The sequence below is a fragment of the Zonotrichia albicollis genome, chromosome 1 (genome assembly GCF_047830755.1).
Source record: "Zonotrichia albicollis isolate bZonAlb1 chromosome 1, bZonAlb1.hap1, whole genome shotgun sequence".
Taxonomy (NCBI): domain Eukaryota; kingdom Metazoa; phylum Chordata; class Aves; order Passeriformes; family Passerellidae; genus Zonotrichia; species Zonotrichia albicollis.
Window position 1 is genome coordinate 146,592,685 of NC_133819.1, and position 15,137 is coordinate 146,607,821.

The window sequence follows — 15,137 nt, forward strand, 5'->3', positions numbered from 1 at the left end:
AAAATCACCAAGTCCATCCGTTAATCTGACACTGCCAAGTCATTGTGAAAAGCGCCAATCACTTGGGCTTTTTTTAAATTTTAAAAGTTTAATAGTAATAAAATGGTTATAAAAATAGTAATATTTGAATTAGGACAATATGAGACAATAGAACGAAAGAGTTACAGATGTCCGGGTACATTTTTCTGGGCAGCACAAGCCTGAAAAAGGACCCCCTTTAACAAAGGATTAACCCTTAAAAACAACAGCCTGTTGTATATTTATACACTTCATACATGATGCATAAATTCTATTCAAATACAAGATTCTGTCTGGTCATGGTCAACAACTTCCTCTGAATCCTAACAGCGCCTTTGAGGCAGGAAGAAGTTCATTTCTTCTGATAATGGGGCAATAAATTATTTTTTCTCTGAAAAATTTAGGTGTCTTGTGGCTGCTATTTCACTGCAAGCCCTTTCTTTAAAAAAGATACTTTTAAAAAAAGTATCTTACATAGCATAGTTTCTAATTTAACATTTTTTATAACTTAAAACTATATTTAACACAGTACTTAAGAGAATTAATACAGCATTACTTTCTAACACAACACATATAATATTCATTTTAATATTTGCGAAAAGCCAATCATAAAATGCATGCATTTTTCACACTTTCTAACACAACATATAATATTCATTTTAATATTTACAAAAAGCCAATCATAAAATACGCATTTTTCACACTACTAAATCATGTCCCCTAGTGCCAGGGCTACACCTCTTCCAGATTTTTCCAGGCATGGCAACTCCACCACTTCCCAGCCCAGCCTGTTCAATTCTGGATCACAACTGGCATCAGATCAAAGTGGTGGCAGCAGGAAAGTCATTCTGTATTTCCTACCTGCCTTTATTAACCTAAAGGTCTAATCAAACTGAAGAGTCATCTTCTACTAACAGGAAATTCACCTATAAATTTAAATAAGGCTGTAGGAATTTTCACAATGATCAAATTAATTTATTCAGCCGTTTACCTCTGATGTAAATGCAGCTCCCCACAGCCACACTGCTGGTTTCTATTTATATTGAGGAATATGAAGGTGCCATTGAGTTAAGGCTCCTGAGATTTGTGGAGATGATGAGACACAAAGAAGCAGGAGTAGTTTATGCACTTTTTTTTCCACAGTATTTGTCCTGGCCTATCTGACTGGATAAGTAACAACTCCACTCAGACGACAGCGAGGTTTACACAGATGGTTGGATGTCGCCCAAGGCCCCTGCACAGAATCACAGACATTAAAGAAAGACCACTAATCCTCCTACCTACATATTTATGTCAAATTGCAGGCCTCTTCAAATAATAATTATTTGCTAGTAATATTATTTTTTTACTTGGGAATAGAACTCACAATCAAAGCATTAATTTCAAACAAGGAAAAAAATCTTGGTTTTGCTTTGTACGGTATTTTAAAACCTGTGTTTGCATTGTATTTAATTGAAATGCCTATGCTATTTGGTTAAGTTAAAATCAAGGGGTGAAAGTGTTCTTCCTTTTTTCAGGTATCCTGGATGATAATTCTGGAGAAAGGAATATAAAATCTGCAATTAATTAAATTACCAAATAAGTGAGTTGACTTGATGAGTGGGTTGACTTGGCAGGATGCCAGGTGCCCACCAGCTGTTTGTTTTTTTTTTTCCTCACTTCCCAGCCTCAACAGAAGATGGGGAGAAAATATGATAAGCAGTTCATGGATTGAGATAAGGGCAGGGACATCACACAACAATTAACATCATGGGCAAAACTGAATAAATTTGGGGAAATTAATTTAACTTTTTGCCAATTAAACAGAGTAGGATAGAAAGACATAATGACAAATCTAAATCCACCCTCCTTTTACTTTTCCCTTCTCCCCAGCTCAACTTCCCTCCAAACCCTTGCACCTCAATGTCCTGAGTTAAGCCACAGTTTCTTTTAATCAGTACATACATAGGTCCTGTTTGACAAATCTAGTTCAGCTACAGGACTTCTTCTCCAAGCAGGTAACTTCTCACTTGTGATGAGCACAAAAGTAGAATTCTCTGTACACCAGTGACTGAAAAGCTCTCAGAATGTGTTTGATTTTCTCTTGAGAAGAACAGGGTTTTGTGTGACTCAGGGCTAAATTATTCAGGAAGACAGTAAGCAGCACTTTGGAGCATGTTTGCAACACACTGGTCCTCACCTGGTGGTCTGGCACACACAGGGCAAAGCTAGGTGCTGAATATGTTATTTGCTATGTTCTTTATTTTTGCACAGTTGTTGGGTTTTTTTTCTTTTTAAAATTATGTACCAAGAGTTTTCAGCAGCACAAGCCTGAAATCCTAGCATGAAGCAATGTACATGCCAGAGATAATATAAAGAACCATATTACAAACAGGACATTGGAGATGAGAAGAAAAAGTCACCTCTGGCATGACTGTCATGAAGAAATTCAATTTACCATTCAGTTCAATGTATTACAATTTTATTTGTTGCATGTGTAAAACAACACAATATGTATTTCTATATAATGACAAAAATAAGCTTTATAGCATTATTATTACAATACTAGCATTTATAGCATTATTAATACAGAAGTTTTTTGAACATGTCTTGACTTTATCCATATATACAATCATGTAAGGTGCTCCAACCCCAGAAAACTTATATACATGGACAAAGCTGTTGAAATGCTGCAGCTTAGAGTCTCAGCTGGTGTTAATCAGCTGATTGATACCCACTCAGAATTTAAACCTATGTATTTTTATTTATTTCCTATTGAATTACCTTTTTTTCAAATATTTTTTCATTTTATTTTTCTATGGTTCTAGGTAACATAGTCACCAGTGCAAAAAAGGCTTTATGTTTGCACTAAAGTACCAAAAATCTCTCCCCCAAAGAGCACACAATTTGCAGGACAGGACATGAACTCACAAATAAGAAATTCACTGAAATTCATGCAATTTCTAATAATAACAATCTTCATTACTGAAACACACTCTCAAATACAAGAAGAAATGAGAACAGGAACAACTTTATTGATATAGAAATGCCAGAGATAGGGGGGAAAGAAGCAGCATGAGAAACCATCAAAAAGGAAACAATATAAATGGAGTACCAATTTTGCTCAGTGTATATAGAAATGTGCAAAGAGCTTTACAAAATAGTGCAGCCAATTCATAAAAATGTACATCAAAAAGCAGATTTTGCAGAACTGGACTAAGTGGTCATAACCTGTATTCTGTACCATGCAGTTTATTCCATGTAACTTAAATAATAGATGGTAATATAAGGTGCTATATTAAAGGGGAGTAAATGTTTAATCACTGGGGACAAAAAAACCCATAAAATTCTATTTGTTTTCTCTGTTAGTATATGTGTCAGTTAATCACTAATTAATAAGTGCCTTTACTGTGAGAGAATTATATTCCACAGTTATAACTATAACTACATGGTTATACTGTAGTTAACCAGAAGCTGCAAATACTCATTACCTCTGAAACACTGAATTTACACATTTAGGTTGGAAATTTTTTTTTCAGTTTTTCATCATAAAAATCCTGTCTTCAATTTGTTATCCAACAGGAAGAAACATATGATTGTTCCTCTTTTCAGAGAAAAAAGATGAGGCCTGTTTTTATGTCCATAGGAATATACAGAAGGGAACTGCCAAAGCCAACCATGCTGGTAATTGACTAGAACTTTGTTAATTCAACATCTACAAATATCAAGGAAATCAGATCTTAATAGATCCCAAGCATTTTATTTTTAGTCCTTGAACTCCAATTCAGAAATTGTCCCAGGAGTTCCCTCACTCCAGATCAGAACAATTCTAATTTATAGTTTGTATTTATTAACAGACATATTATAGGAATTAATTGTACACCTTTTTTTTCTTTCAATCTCAATCAGATTTTGCTTTGATAGTTTACAGTGAACTAATGAGTTTACAGTGAACTTTTCTAGTTTTCAGCATAATTGCTTTGATGACTGCAGGGTAATTACAGTCTTAGTCTTTTCTCTCAGGATGGGATTTAAATTTCCAGATTATTATTTTAAGAGATTATTTAAACACTAAAAATCTTTATAATCCTTTATTTTGTCATTATTTTAGTAATGGACCTTTTATGTTAGGCAAAAATAGATAACAAAATATTTACATGTTTTACAGATTGATATTTACTCTCAGTTGTCTCTGTACTTTATTTAAAGTATTAAAGTATTAAAGAGGAATTATTTGACACAATACTATTCAAGTGCATTAACTACAAGTAAATATGAGGATAAGTATAATAAATACTCTTTTAGTTGCATAGTAAATCATTATCGCAGGTACTCAGCCACTATCCAAATCCATTATCTTTGATAGCATGTTGTAACAAGAAATTAATACATAAAATATGAGATTACATAATTTTTATATAAAAAAATTCACAGGAATTGCAGAACATTTTTCATTATTGAGATAAGATACTACAAATATAGCATTTCTTTGTGTGATTTCTTTCAGGTAGTCACCAAGAAGTAAGGCCTCACTCACATTTGATAAGAAGAAAAATAAAGCTAAAATTCATTGTATTTTGGAGGAAGAATACTGTCAAATCTGTTATATTTTTTCCCCACAGGAGTGTGTAACCATGGCCATAAGGAGGTATCCAAGAGTTCAGTGCTGAAGAGCTGATGAAAATAAATTGGAGGAGGAGGAAAAATGAAAACTGTTATTGACTTTATTTCAAAATGAACAGAAGTAACAACTCTGCTTTTAAGTTTTTAATTGAAAGAGTGCAAGAGACAAGCATGTTTTGAACTGTGGAAGGTCCTGTTGTGCAGTACCCTGTGTCAGCCTGTGTTTAGTTTCGTCCTGCCACGCAACAAGTTCTCTGCTCCATCCTGTTGCCCCTGCTTTGTTAACACTGAAAATGGCTTTCAAAACCAGAGTGAGCTTTCAAGCTCTGATGTTTCAGCCTTACATAAACAGTTCCACTGCCCTTAAGAAGTGCCACATGTGGCATCCCCAGCATGGCATGCTGTGAGTAGGACATTTTGTCACCATAGGCAAAGTGATCAAATGCCTGAACTCCTTTCTAAAATGCTTTGTTCTCAGAATTAACACCCTTCTTCTAAGAGCTGAAAGAAAGGTTTTCCAGGTTGTGTCTGCAGCTGTGCTGATGCCTTTAGATCTCAGAAACTGAACTGCGCTCAACCAGGAAACTGATGAAGAAGGCTGTTCTAGCCACACTATAAGGAACACAAACTGGGCACAGCTCCACTTGGTTCCTTCTTTTCATTTTTAACTGAAACTTTTAACTACAAAGTAAAGACACAAAGGAAATAACAGAGCCAGGACTGGGATGACCAACTCCAAGTACAAATAAATCAGTGCTCTTCTTTTAAGGGTTTGAGCTGCAGCGAGGCTTAGAAATGCTTGATAAACAGAAACTGGAGTGTGAGGATGAGGAAAAAGAATCGGGAATAGAAGAATCTCTAAGTGTTTTTCAGATATTCTGGACCAATTCCTGTTGATGCTGCTTCACTGCTTCGGTGGAATGCAACCAGCTCAGAGCAGCACAGCACCTGGTCCTGCTCTTCAGTTCACACTTGGGAAAAGGAAGACTTGTTTTGCCTGTTACTGAGAAACATGTTTTCTCTGGGCTGAAGCACAGCAATTGTTAACAGCTTATACTATTTAGACACTGCTGCCAGACAACAGAAGGAAAATACACAATCCAAAAGGAATTGAAGACATCAAAGTGGAATAATTTGCAGTGAAAACTGGCAAGGGTCCTGTAGCGAAACTTTCTTTTAATGAAAAGTCCATGGAACCTTTCTGATATGTTTGGACCCTTTTCCATAATAGGACTCATTCCCAAAAAAATATGGAATTCTTTCTAAACTTAAACATGTACTCACCAATTGTTCTTTATTTCTTATTATGTCTGTGGAGGAAAAAAAAGAAGAATACATTTTTGTATGTCTTGATTTAAATCTTTAAATCAAGTTTCTTGTAAGTATTGTATATTATCAGTAGGTCCTGTTTGACAAATTCAGCTAAGCTGCAGGACTACTTGTTTGAGCAGGTAACTTCAACTTCTCACTTGTGATGAGCATAAGAGAGGCATTCTCTATATACCTGCTGCTGAAGAGCTCTCAGAGTGTGTTTTTCTCTTGAGAAGAACAGCTTTGTTATGACTCAAGGATAAGCTATTCAGGAAGAGGGAAAGCAGCACTTTGGGGCATGTACTTGCAACACACTGGTCCTGACCTGGTGGCTTTGGTAGAACCAAAGTTTTAGAGACTGTAGGCATAGCAACAAACTGATACATCATCTGTCAGAAAGTGGGGCTGTCATTGCACTGGGGCTGTCCAGGTTGTGCCTTGCTGTTTGTGACTTCCAGTGTACCCAATTCAAAGGCTGAGGTCTGCCAGATTGTCTTGGTGCCCTTGGCATACGCTGATATCCTGAACCCTGACAGCTTCAGAAACAAAAAAGATCCTCTTGAGTTTAACTTTCAGCCCATAAAAATTCAGATGAGCCCAAACTTTTTAGTCTTAGAAACATTTTGTATTTTAAACATTTAGAATTTTGTGATGCAAAAAAAGGTGAAAGAATGGTAATTCACAAATCTAGCACATCCATACTTGCTTTCAGCATGAAGGCCAATGCATGAGCTAATGGTGCATTGGGTTAGAAAGGCCAAATTATATCAATTCTGTAGCCCCTGGAAGCTGGTGATGTGGCAAGCATCACAATTAGCTGGTTTTGGGGTTTTTTTCCAGTTGAAAAAAAAGGCTAAGTCTGGTGGCTTTGGAGTGGACTTCAGTGCAAGACTTGAAAGTGCATCTCTGGAATCTTAAATTCCACTGCTTGGACTGTGTCTGCATCATGTCATGGCAGATTAGGTTTACCTCCCTTTTCTGCTACAACATTTATTGCACTTTATGAAAAGGCAGGTTTTTGAATTAACAGAGTTTCTATGAATACAGATCAGTAACTGGAAAAGCCAAAAGCTCCATCAGTAACTTCAGACCCCACCTTCTGTCTTCTGACTTGAAAAGAACAGGAGGAATCTCCTTCCTCTTCTTAATATAAAATTTCTAAATTTCTTTTCTAAATTTCTAAATTACTTACCAAAATTTAGTTGTTTTGAAAAATGTATTGAGACTGAAGAAAGCGGACACAGCAGTATCTTGGGACAAAAGAACTGTGAAATTAAGATGCAAAATGCTGTAATGGATTGAAGGCTACATTTGTCCCCATTTGGCCATATAATACTCTTATTAGGATCAGTAAGACCCATGGATATACATTCAAGGAAAGAATTTGTTCTTCAGGTGTGACTTAGTAAAAAAAATTATGTTGGAAATAAAGAAATTCTATACTTACAAACTAAAATCATCAGCAACAAAGTGGCAAACAGTCCTCCCATAAAATATCTGAGAACATAACAATACCCAGAAAGGTTAAAAAAAGCCAAGGGATGCATATTGGGTTAAAAGAGGTGAAACCTGAGTGGGAGGAGGAGGAAGGGTTCTTGCAGATGAACCCTCTGAACTCTGGTAGGTGAACTGTAATTTGAAACTTTAAATTACGTAAACTATTGAAGATAATCTCCTGGCAAGAAAGACCTCAGCGTTCAGACTGAGAGAAAAATCCACTTAGAAAGACATGGATCCATTCTGATTCTTCTCAGCCTGCCAAAACCCATGTCAAAGCACACTTGGCAAAGTAGCTTTCATTTCTGCATACATACTTCTTATTTTTGTGCATATCTGTATAGCTCAGATATTTGCCTGCATTGACTATCATGTGAAAATACATTTTCACAGTAAGATACATATAACTTTGAAAATGTGACCCTTAAATTAAGTTTTATTCCCCAGTTGAAATGAAGCAAGCACTCATGTCAGAAACAGAAAATAAAAGAAATAAAAATTACCTTGTACATACTGAAATGATTAAACACATGATCAGTGCAACCATCTGAAAAATGACATTTTGCACTGTCCTGGATTCTAAAATAAAAATCAGGAAAATAAAGGGTTTTAATGAAAGTAAATATTTTACAGGAGGTGTTTGCAAAGGCTACCTTCAGCCTGTGAGACCGGGCTCTTCAGCTGCTTCTAAAGAGAACTTGCCTGGAGTGATTCAAAGCAGAAACCTAATTTTCATGCTCTGGGTGTCTCTCAGGAGTCTTTTTCCCCCACAACTACAGAAACACTGTGCCCTCCATGCTCTCAGAAAACCAGCCTTTCTGCATAATTGCCTGTTTTAGTTTTTGCTCCCATGCCCTTTCCTCCATTTTCCTTTTCACTCCTCTTTTCTTTTTTTTTTTTTTCTGAAAAATGGGTGAGGGAAAGATGTGAACAGGGGGTAGTAATTGAATATAATTTTTAGGATTTTGTTATTTTTAATCTTTTATATAAATATATGTTTTAGTAAATAAATTCTATTCTGCAAGGGGCCAGATCCATATTTTTAATGTATTTTCACTTCACTCTTAAAATGAGGCATGCCAGAATAAGAACATAACATACCTGCATTGCTCCAATTCTCTTCATTTGCATTTACCATAAATGAAGAGCAGGATTTTGAAGCACAAAATGGTTCCTCAAAATTAAGAAACTCATCATCTTTGGTGAGAAATGCTCCATTAGATGCTGGAATTTGCCTTTGTGACACATGGTTATTATATTCAGAAGAAAAGTCTGAATCACCTACAAGAAATGCATGTATAACTGAGATTGCACAGAAGAAGAGCACTGAGACTTTGTAATAATGAATTTAGGAATTAATTACTGAATCACAGGAGAGGTTGCAAATTGTTATGGGTAGGGAATTGGTGGGTTCAAATGTATGCAGGAGGAAATATGCAGAGTAAAGACAAAATTGCATAGGGCATAACAGATGAAGTTATTGAAAGAGCCAGGTGAAAGCAGACAGTGCCAGGTATTAATTACACCAGAATAAACATTCCTGGTGATGACTTTGCATTCAAATTCAGTCAAAAAATGACTTTTTGGCACAGAGGTCTTTGCAGACTCATACTCAGTTGTAATGCCAGGAGCTCTATTTATCCCTTAGAATTCTGTAGCTCATTCTGTTCTTTACCTGCACACCTTGGCAGACAGCACCTGCATAACTTCCAGAAAGAGATGCCCAATTCACACTAAACACAGACTGCAATGTTGTACCTTGATTACCAGGTGCCTGATCAGGGCTTACCAACATCACTGTGACTGGCTTCTAGTTTACTGCATCCATCAGGCCAAGGATCCTCTACATGGGAGAAATCCATCCTGCTGGGAGTGGTGGAGCTGAGCCATGAGCTGGTAGCACTGAGGTTGAACAAGCTGTCAAGAGAGCGACGGATTTTCTTCCTTCGCCTGAATACCCTAGAAAGAAAAGATGTTGCCAAGGAATAGAGTTAATTATTCTTGTTGAGCAGGGACAGAGCTCTAAAGCTTGCAGGAATGACATGAAAGAACCAAGTTCTGGGTGCTGCTCCTGGCCCTGATCTTGACCCTGGGCACGTCACCAGGAGTGGCTGCTGCACACCACAATGTGTCAGGGAATGTATTAACAGCAGGGCTGATCATGCTCTTGTGATACTGGGCACTGTGGTACCAAATGATATCACAGCTACTGCTCTCTGATAGTACTGTGAGTGCTACCTGTGATTTTCACTGCTGTATCTGATTTAGGATAGTCTAAATCCATTGAATTCCAGGTTTTTTGAACTACATTTTACATACCTTTCTAAATTGTTGCTGTTCTGAATCATGAGATGTTTTTCCTTGAGTAAGAATTCTAGGACCAGACCTTTTTATTTTATATATATGTGTGTGTGTGTTTTAGACAAAGATATTTATATATATATATATAAATTTTTCTTAGTCCTTATCAGTGTAACATCCCATTGGCAAAATGAGCTGTAGCTCTCTCCTTTTCCTTTATTGGACCCAACTCCAATTATACCAACAACTCTGCACTAAAGAGTTTTTAGGTAGTAAGATGTGACTGAAAATCAAGTAATTTCATTCACTGCATTCTCTAAAGCAATTGGATGTTCCCAATCAGAAGTAATGCTGGTTTTATGCCGAGCAAAATGTAGACAGACACAGATAGACCTCTAGGTAAGGCCAGAGATGTGGAGGCAATTGCCAACATGGAGTAAAATCTGCACATAATTCACTTACCTAACTAAATTCTCTTTATATGTAACACTGGTGTGGGATGGTGTCAGTGTTATGTTGCCCTCTTCACCAGACAGAAAACTGTCCTCTGTCAAAACATAATAACCATTGGAAAGCAGTCGAGGGCTGCGGCGGCACGCAGGAATGGAGCCTGTCAGAGGGTTTGTGGAGCACTCATAGGCAGGGTCGTCATCCAAAAAGGCACAAGCACAACTGAAAAGGAGAAATGAAAGCCTCTAATTTAGGGAAGGTCTGGACAGGGCAAACCCATGATTTAATTGTAATGAATTTACATTTCAAGCTGATGGAGACTGGTAGTGACATAGATTTAAAATACATGGACGTAATGATATTACTCTGTACTGGGGGTTTCAGCCAGCTGACGTGTGCATCACATGTTCCAGAGCTTCAGATTTCAGGAGGGATACATGCCAGGGGAGCATTTCCTGAAGCATGGAGCCAGCTTGAGCTCAGAAGTGCTCAGTGTGTTTCTGTGGCAGTGCTCTTGGCCAAGGATCCTGCTGGACCTACACCGACCTGAGCCATCAGAGGCATTCCAGTATTTGGCTTCTCTGAGTTCCTCTACATGGCACAATCTGGGTACCCCTGAGCTAGGCAGGATTTACTTGCTTTTTTATAAACTGGCCATACTTGGTGAAGATTTGAGGATGCATGACTTTTAATTCTCACAAATCCTAGAATGCCATACAGCTGGAACAACATGGGATAAAGCCCACACATTGTGATAGCTCCATCCAGCACTGAAACACAATTGACATTGGGATTAAATACAGCACAGAAAAATATATTCTCAGGTGTTTAAAGTAGAAGGGAATAATGACAGAGGTGAAAGGATCTAAAAGTTGTAGACATTTTACTTAGTTAGACTAAAATTTAATTTATGGTTATACCTTTCCCCTTAACACCTATGAGTTCCAAACTGCCATGTAGTGACATCATGGAAAGAAAGGAAGACACCAGATTGATTTAGTGTCTGACCTGTGTTTCAGTAAGAGGTTTAACTACCCCATATGGCATGTCACAGAGAGATACCATAATTTCAGTGTAGGGAAAAGCAGATGGAAGAGAGATACTCCAAAACCCTGTAATTGCAAAGCCAGTGTTTCCAACCTCCACAGCAGTACTTCTGAATTTCCATTTAGGGCAGTAATTAAATTATTATCAGCACTACATTTCTCAGCGGCCCAAAAGGGACTTTTACAAAATCTATGCCAAAACACAAAAAAAAATTAAGCAAGTGTAAATTTTCGTAATACCTTGGAAAAATATGTCTTGAGGGGCTGTATCTGTGCTCTTCATTAAATGGTGTTGAACCTGCAGAGGCAAAGGTGAAACAAGAAGGAATTTTTATCATATTCACTGTCAGATAGCTTTTGCATACCAGGAAGATAGTTTAAAAAGTGCTAAAAATGAAAATAAAATTAGGGAAGAATTAGAGGAGAGGAGACAAAACATATGAAGGAACTGGGGAAAGACTTAGTGTTTATAGGAAACTCATCTCAACCAGGACAACACAGAATCAGAGCCAGCCGAAATCAGATATTTGTACTCTGCCCAAGCAACAGACTTGAGAGAAATAATTATGGACACAAATAAAATAACTGCAGTAATTTTAAGCTGTTTTATCAGAAATTTCCTTCATGCCAAAGCTAGAACCTGAACTGCCACTAGATACAGAGTAGAATGGAAAGGCCACCATTACCACTACATTATATTTTTCAGATGAAAATTGCAGACACAGAACAATGAGCACAGGCATTGCTACAGTGACAAATATTTGACAGTAATATTGTGGCAGGAGACTAAGGAAATAGGATTTGTCTGGATTACCATGGCTCAAGTGTGCAAAGTGCTGCTGGATGTTCTGCACCTGACAGAATCAATCTTACAAAATATGAGCAAGGCCTAAGCATTGGGAGAATTTGTCTATTATTCCATAAAAAGATAAAAGATATATCTTTCTCTATATTACCTTGTCTCTCCTGAATCTTTAGAGCTTCAGACTTACAACACTGTTAGTACATGCCTATCATTCACCTCTGAGAGGAGAATTTTTTAGTTTTGTGTTCAGTTATGAGCTGAGGCAAAGAAAGGACATGAAGGTCAGGGTTTGCACTTTGGTAATCTTGTTTAACCTCCTTGGGAGCTCAGTTGTCAGTCACAGACTGGGTGTGAAGGCTGACTCAGCCTTGGGACCAGGCAAGGCGATGAAAGAAGTAAAACCTTCAGGATATTTTTCACAAATCAGTCCTATTACCTTGGTCCCATACATACTGCTTCTCCTACCCTTTGGGGAAAATAAAATCACTTTACCATGAATGAATTATGCTGTAATGGCTGCAAAAATAACTTGAGGAAGAGAAGATAGAATGAATTTGGGGGAAGGTACAGAGAGATCAAGAAGCATCAGTCAGAGCACCACAGAGCAAGTTGTACAAACAGTGGGACCAGGGGTGTATTTCATAGTTTGACATGTATTAGAGCTATTTTTAACATACAACTACCTCCTGAAATAATTTCTCTTATTTTAGACCAAATCATGATTCTTAAATGTGTAAAAAATCTTATATTCAAAACCAAGAAATGCATTCAAACTCTAGAAGAAGATACAGGAAGCACTCAACAAGCAGTTTGTAGATCTGGATATAAACCAAAACCAGCAAAATGCTAAGTCTTATCAGTCAAAAAAGATTCCCTCCAAAAGGTATTTATTTCTATTAAAACTCTGACAAATGTATCCAAATTTATTTGCTCCTGGAGTTGATGCAATATGTGATGTTCCATACATCTTGAAAAGGACTGTTTCATACACCCTAGTTTTAAAAGAAATGGAAGCATGTTTTATTTTGTCTTGTTTGAAAATCAGGATGTGTAAGATAGTATCAGGAATACAGATCAAATTATTAGTTATAATGTATTCTCACTTAGGCAAAAGTAACTGATTCTAGGGCAAATTTGTTTGAAAAGGATATATGGAAGTAGGTGACAGGATCAGTTATATCTATCACAACTCTTTAATAATCTGAGTGTGAAACTTTCCAGCAACTGAAACCCACAGCACAGCTGTATTGCACACAATTCTTTCAGTGATGAAAATAAAAAGTAGCAATGTCTAAAAAAGAATAACTTTTAGGAGTGGCAGCTTTCCTGTGGGGTGGTGTTTTCACTAGAAAGTGTTGACACATGCTGATCGCAGTGGCAGAACAAACCACAGTCCTTCTGTTCCTCATTTGAATTCTCTCATAACTTTGCAAGGTATGTCTCTGCAGGATGTTTATTTGCCACCCTCCAGAGAAATAAAATTTAAGATAAAATAATATATTTATCTCTATAAAGGAAAGAGAGCAATATACATATGCAGATATACTACAGGGGAGACAAGGCATTTTCCTCTTTTTGAGAACAGTTAATAAGCAGCTGTAACTTGCTTTTAAACTATTTTAAGTAACGATAATATCTGGCTTCTGTGAACAGTCATGGAACAGGCAGTCCAACAGATTTTTTTGCTGCCTGTGATCAGGAAAATTTTTGGCTCACGCATAATGAAGAGAGTTCTTGAAAATAATTCAATCAATGATGTAGAAAACATGGAAATATTATGTTGTAGACAATGCTGCACAGTGTTCTGCTTTCATTTAATATTCAGTCCTATTTCTGTGCTATTAATAGCGTGAGAAGCCATAGTAATGACATAACAAAACAAAGCTTCTCGACCACCACTATACAATGGAGAGTGGTGCTGTGTCTGTACTCCATGAAACGAGCCATCAACACAGCACACTTAAACCATGGCATGAGAAAAAGAGAAGAGCTCTATGAAATCTCACTAAAAGCCAATCTGAGGTGAATGTGGCAACATTTTATGTCATGAATCCAAATAAAAATTTAAGCCAGCAACCCCCCTTGGATTTCAAAACACAGAAAAGTTCATGTTGTAATATAAACAAAAAGTCATTGTGCAAACCAGTCAGTTTTAACTACCTTTCCCTCCAAAAGTCAAATTAGTGTTTAAGCCAATGATGCCTTCAGCTACAATCTAAATATTTACATTAGTACCCACCAAAATATTGTGCTAACTATTCAAATAGCTGAAACCCAGGCAACCAGTTTTATTCTATTTTATCTACCAAACACAAGAGTCTACAAAACGTTTTATTTGTTCACACACATCAGTTGTTTTTGAAGAGCAGCTTTGTCTTTTCTCCCTGCAGGTAATGGTAGCAACATTCACAAAACCGCGGAACTTCCTGAAGAGCAGCACAGAAATGAACCCAAAGCTTAGCTATTCCTCAGCTGGCAAATATATTAACAGAGAAATAAGTCTAAAATCCTTCAAACCTGGAAAATCCATTTCACAATTAACACATGCGTGCAAAATTTTCTCTTCATCAGCGGGAGAGCCGGTGGGACGGCTGGTGGAGGCTGTTCTGGAGCAGCTTCCTGGGAGAGCTCAGCCCTGGCTCTGCAAGGGCAGCTCCAGCAAGTCCCTGTTTCCTTTCGAAAACAGCCCGTGCAATCAGCGGCACAGAGCCCCAGTGAGGTCACGTTTCCTGTAAAGTCGCCTCACATCACAGGCATTTGTTCTGAAGAGCAAAGCGAAGATAAAGATTAGCCCAGGAACGCTCCTGCCGGCTGTTGCGAAAGAGAAGAACCACTACAAATAACGTCTCGCCCCAATGACCGTGCAGAGAACAAAGACAGAACATTTTCTCATCAGTGACACTGAATTTTGTTTCAGATTTGCTTTTCCACCTCACACAGAAAACTTTCAAGTTGTGTATACAAATCATTCCATTTGTTGAAATACTTGTGAGCCTGGCAGGCTTTGATGTGAGAAAATGATCCAGTTACAAAAAAAAATGATAACAATACATTTTGCAAAAGCACTACTGTACAGAAGATATATTTGGGCAGCGTTCAGAGCTACG

The 15,137-nt window shown here is 37.3% G+C and overlaps 1 protein-coding gene across 8 annotated transcripts; it reads right to left on the reverse strand.

Moving 5' to 3' along the window:
• Positions 1-3,536: 3,536 nt before the first annotated feature.
• On the reverse strand, positions 3,537-14,881 carry TMEM71 (transmembrane protein 71). Of its 8 annotated transcripts, XM_005479608.3 has the most exons (10): positions 14,548-14,876; positions 11,466-11,523; positions 10,192-10,401; positions 9,218-9,387; positions 8,530-8,709; positions 7,932-8,007; positions 7,379-7,428; positions 7,124-7,196; positions 5,905-5,930; positions 3,537-4,671 (listed from the first exon to the last, which is right to left on the reverse strand). In XM_005479608.3, coding segments are annotated over exons 1-9 (831 nt in total). In that variant the 5' UTR covers positions 14,561-14,876; the 3' UTR covers positions 3,537-4,671; positions 5,905-5,929. The 8 variants fall into 8 exon arrangements, 7 of the variants coding, with proteins under 7 accessions (XP_005479665.1, XP_026646094.1, XP_026646098.1 ...); XR_012583533.1 differs by lacking the exon at positions 7,932-8,007 and having other exon boundaries at positions 14,548-14,874; XM_026790293.2 differs by lacking the exon at positions 7,379-7,428 and having other exon boundaries at positions 14,548-14,875.
• Between the last annotated feature and the right edge of the window lie 256 nt (positions 14,882-15,137).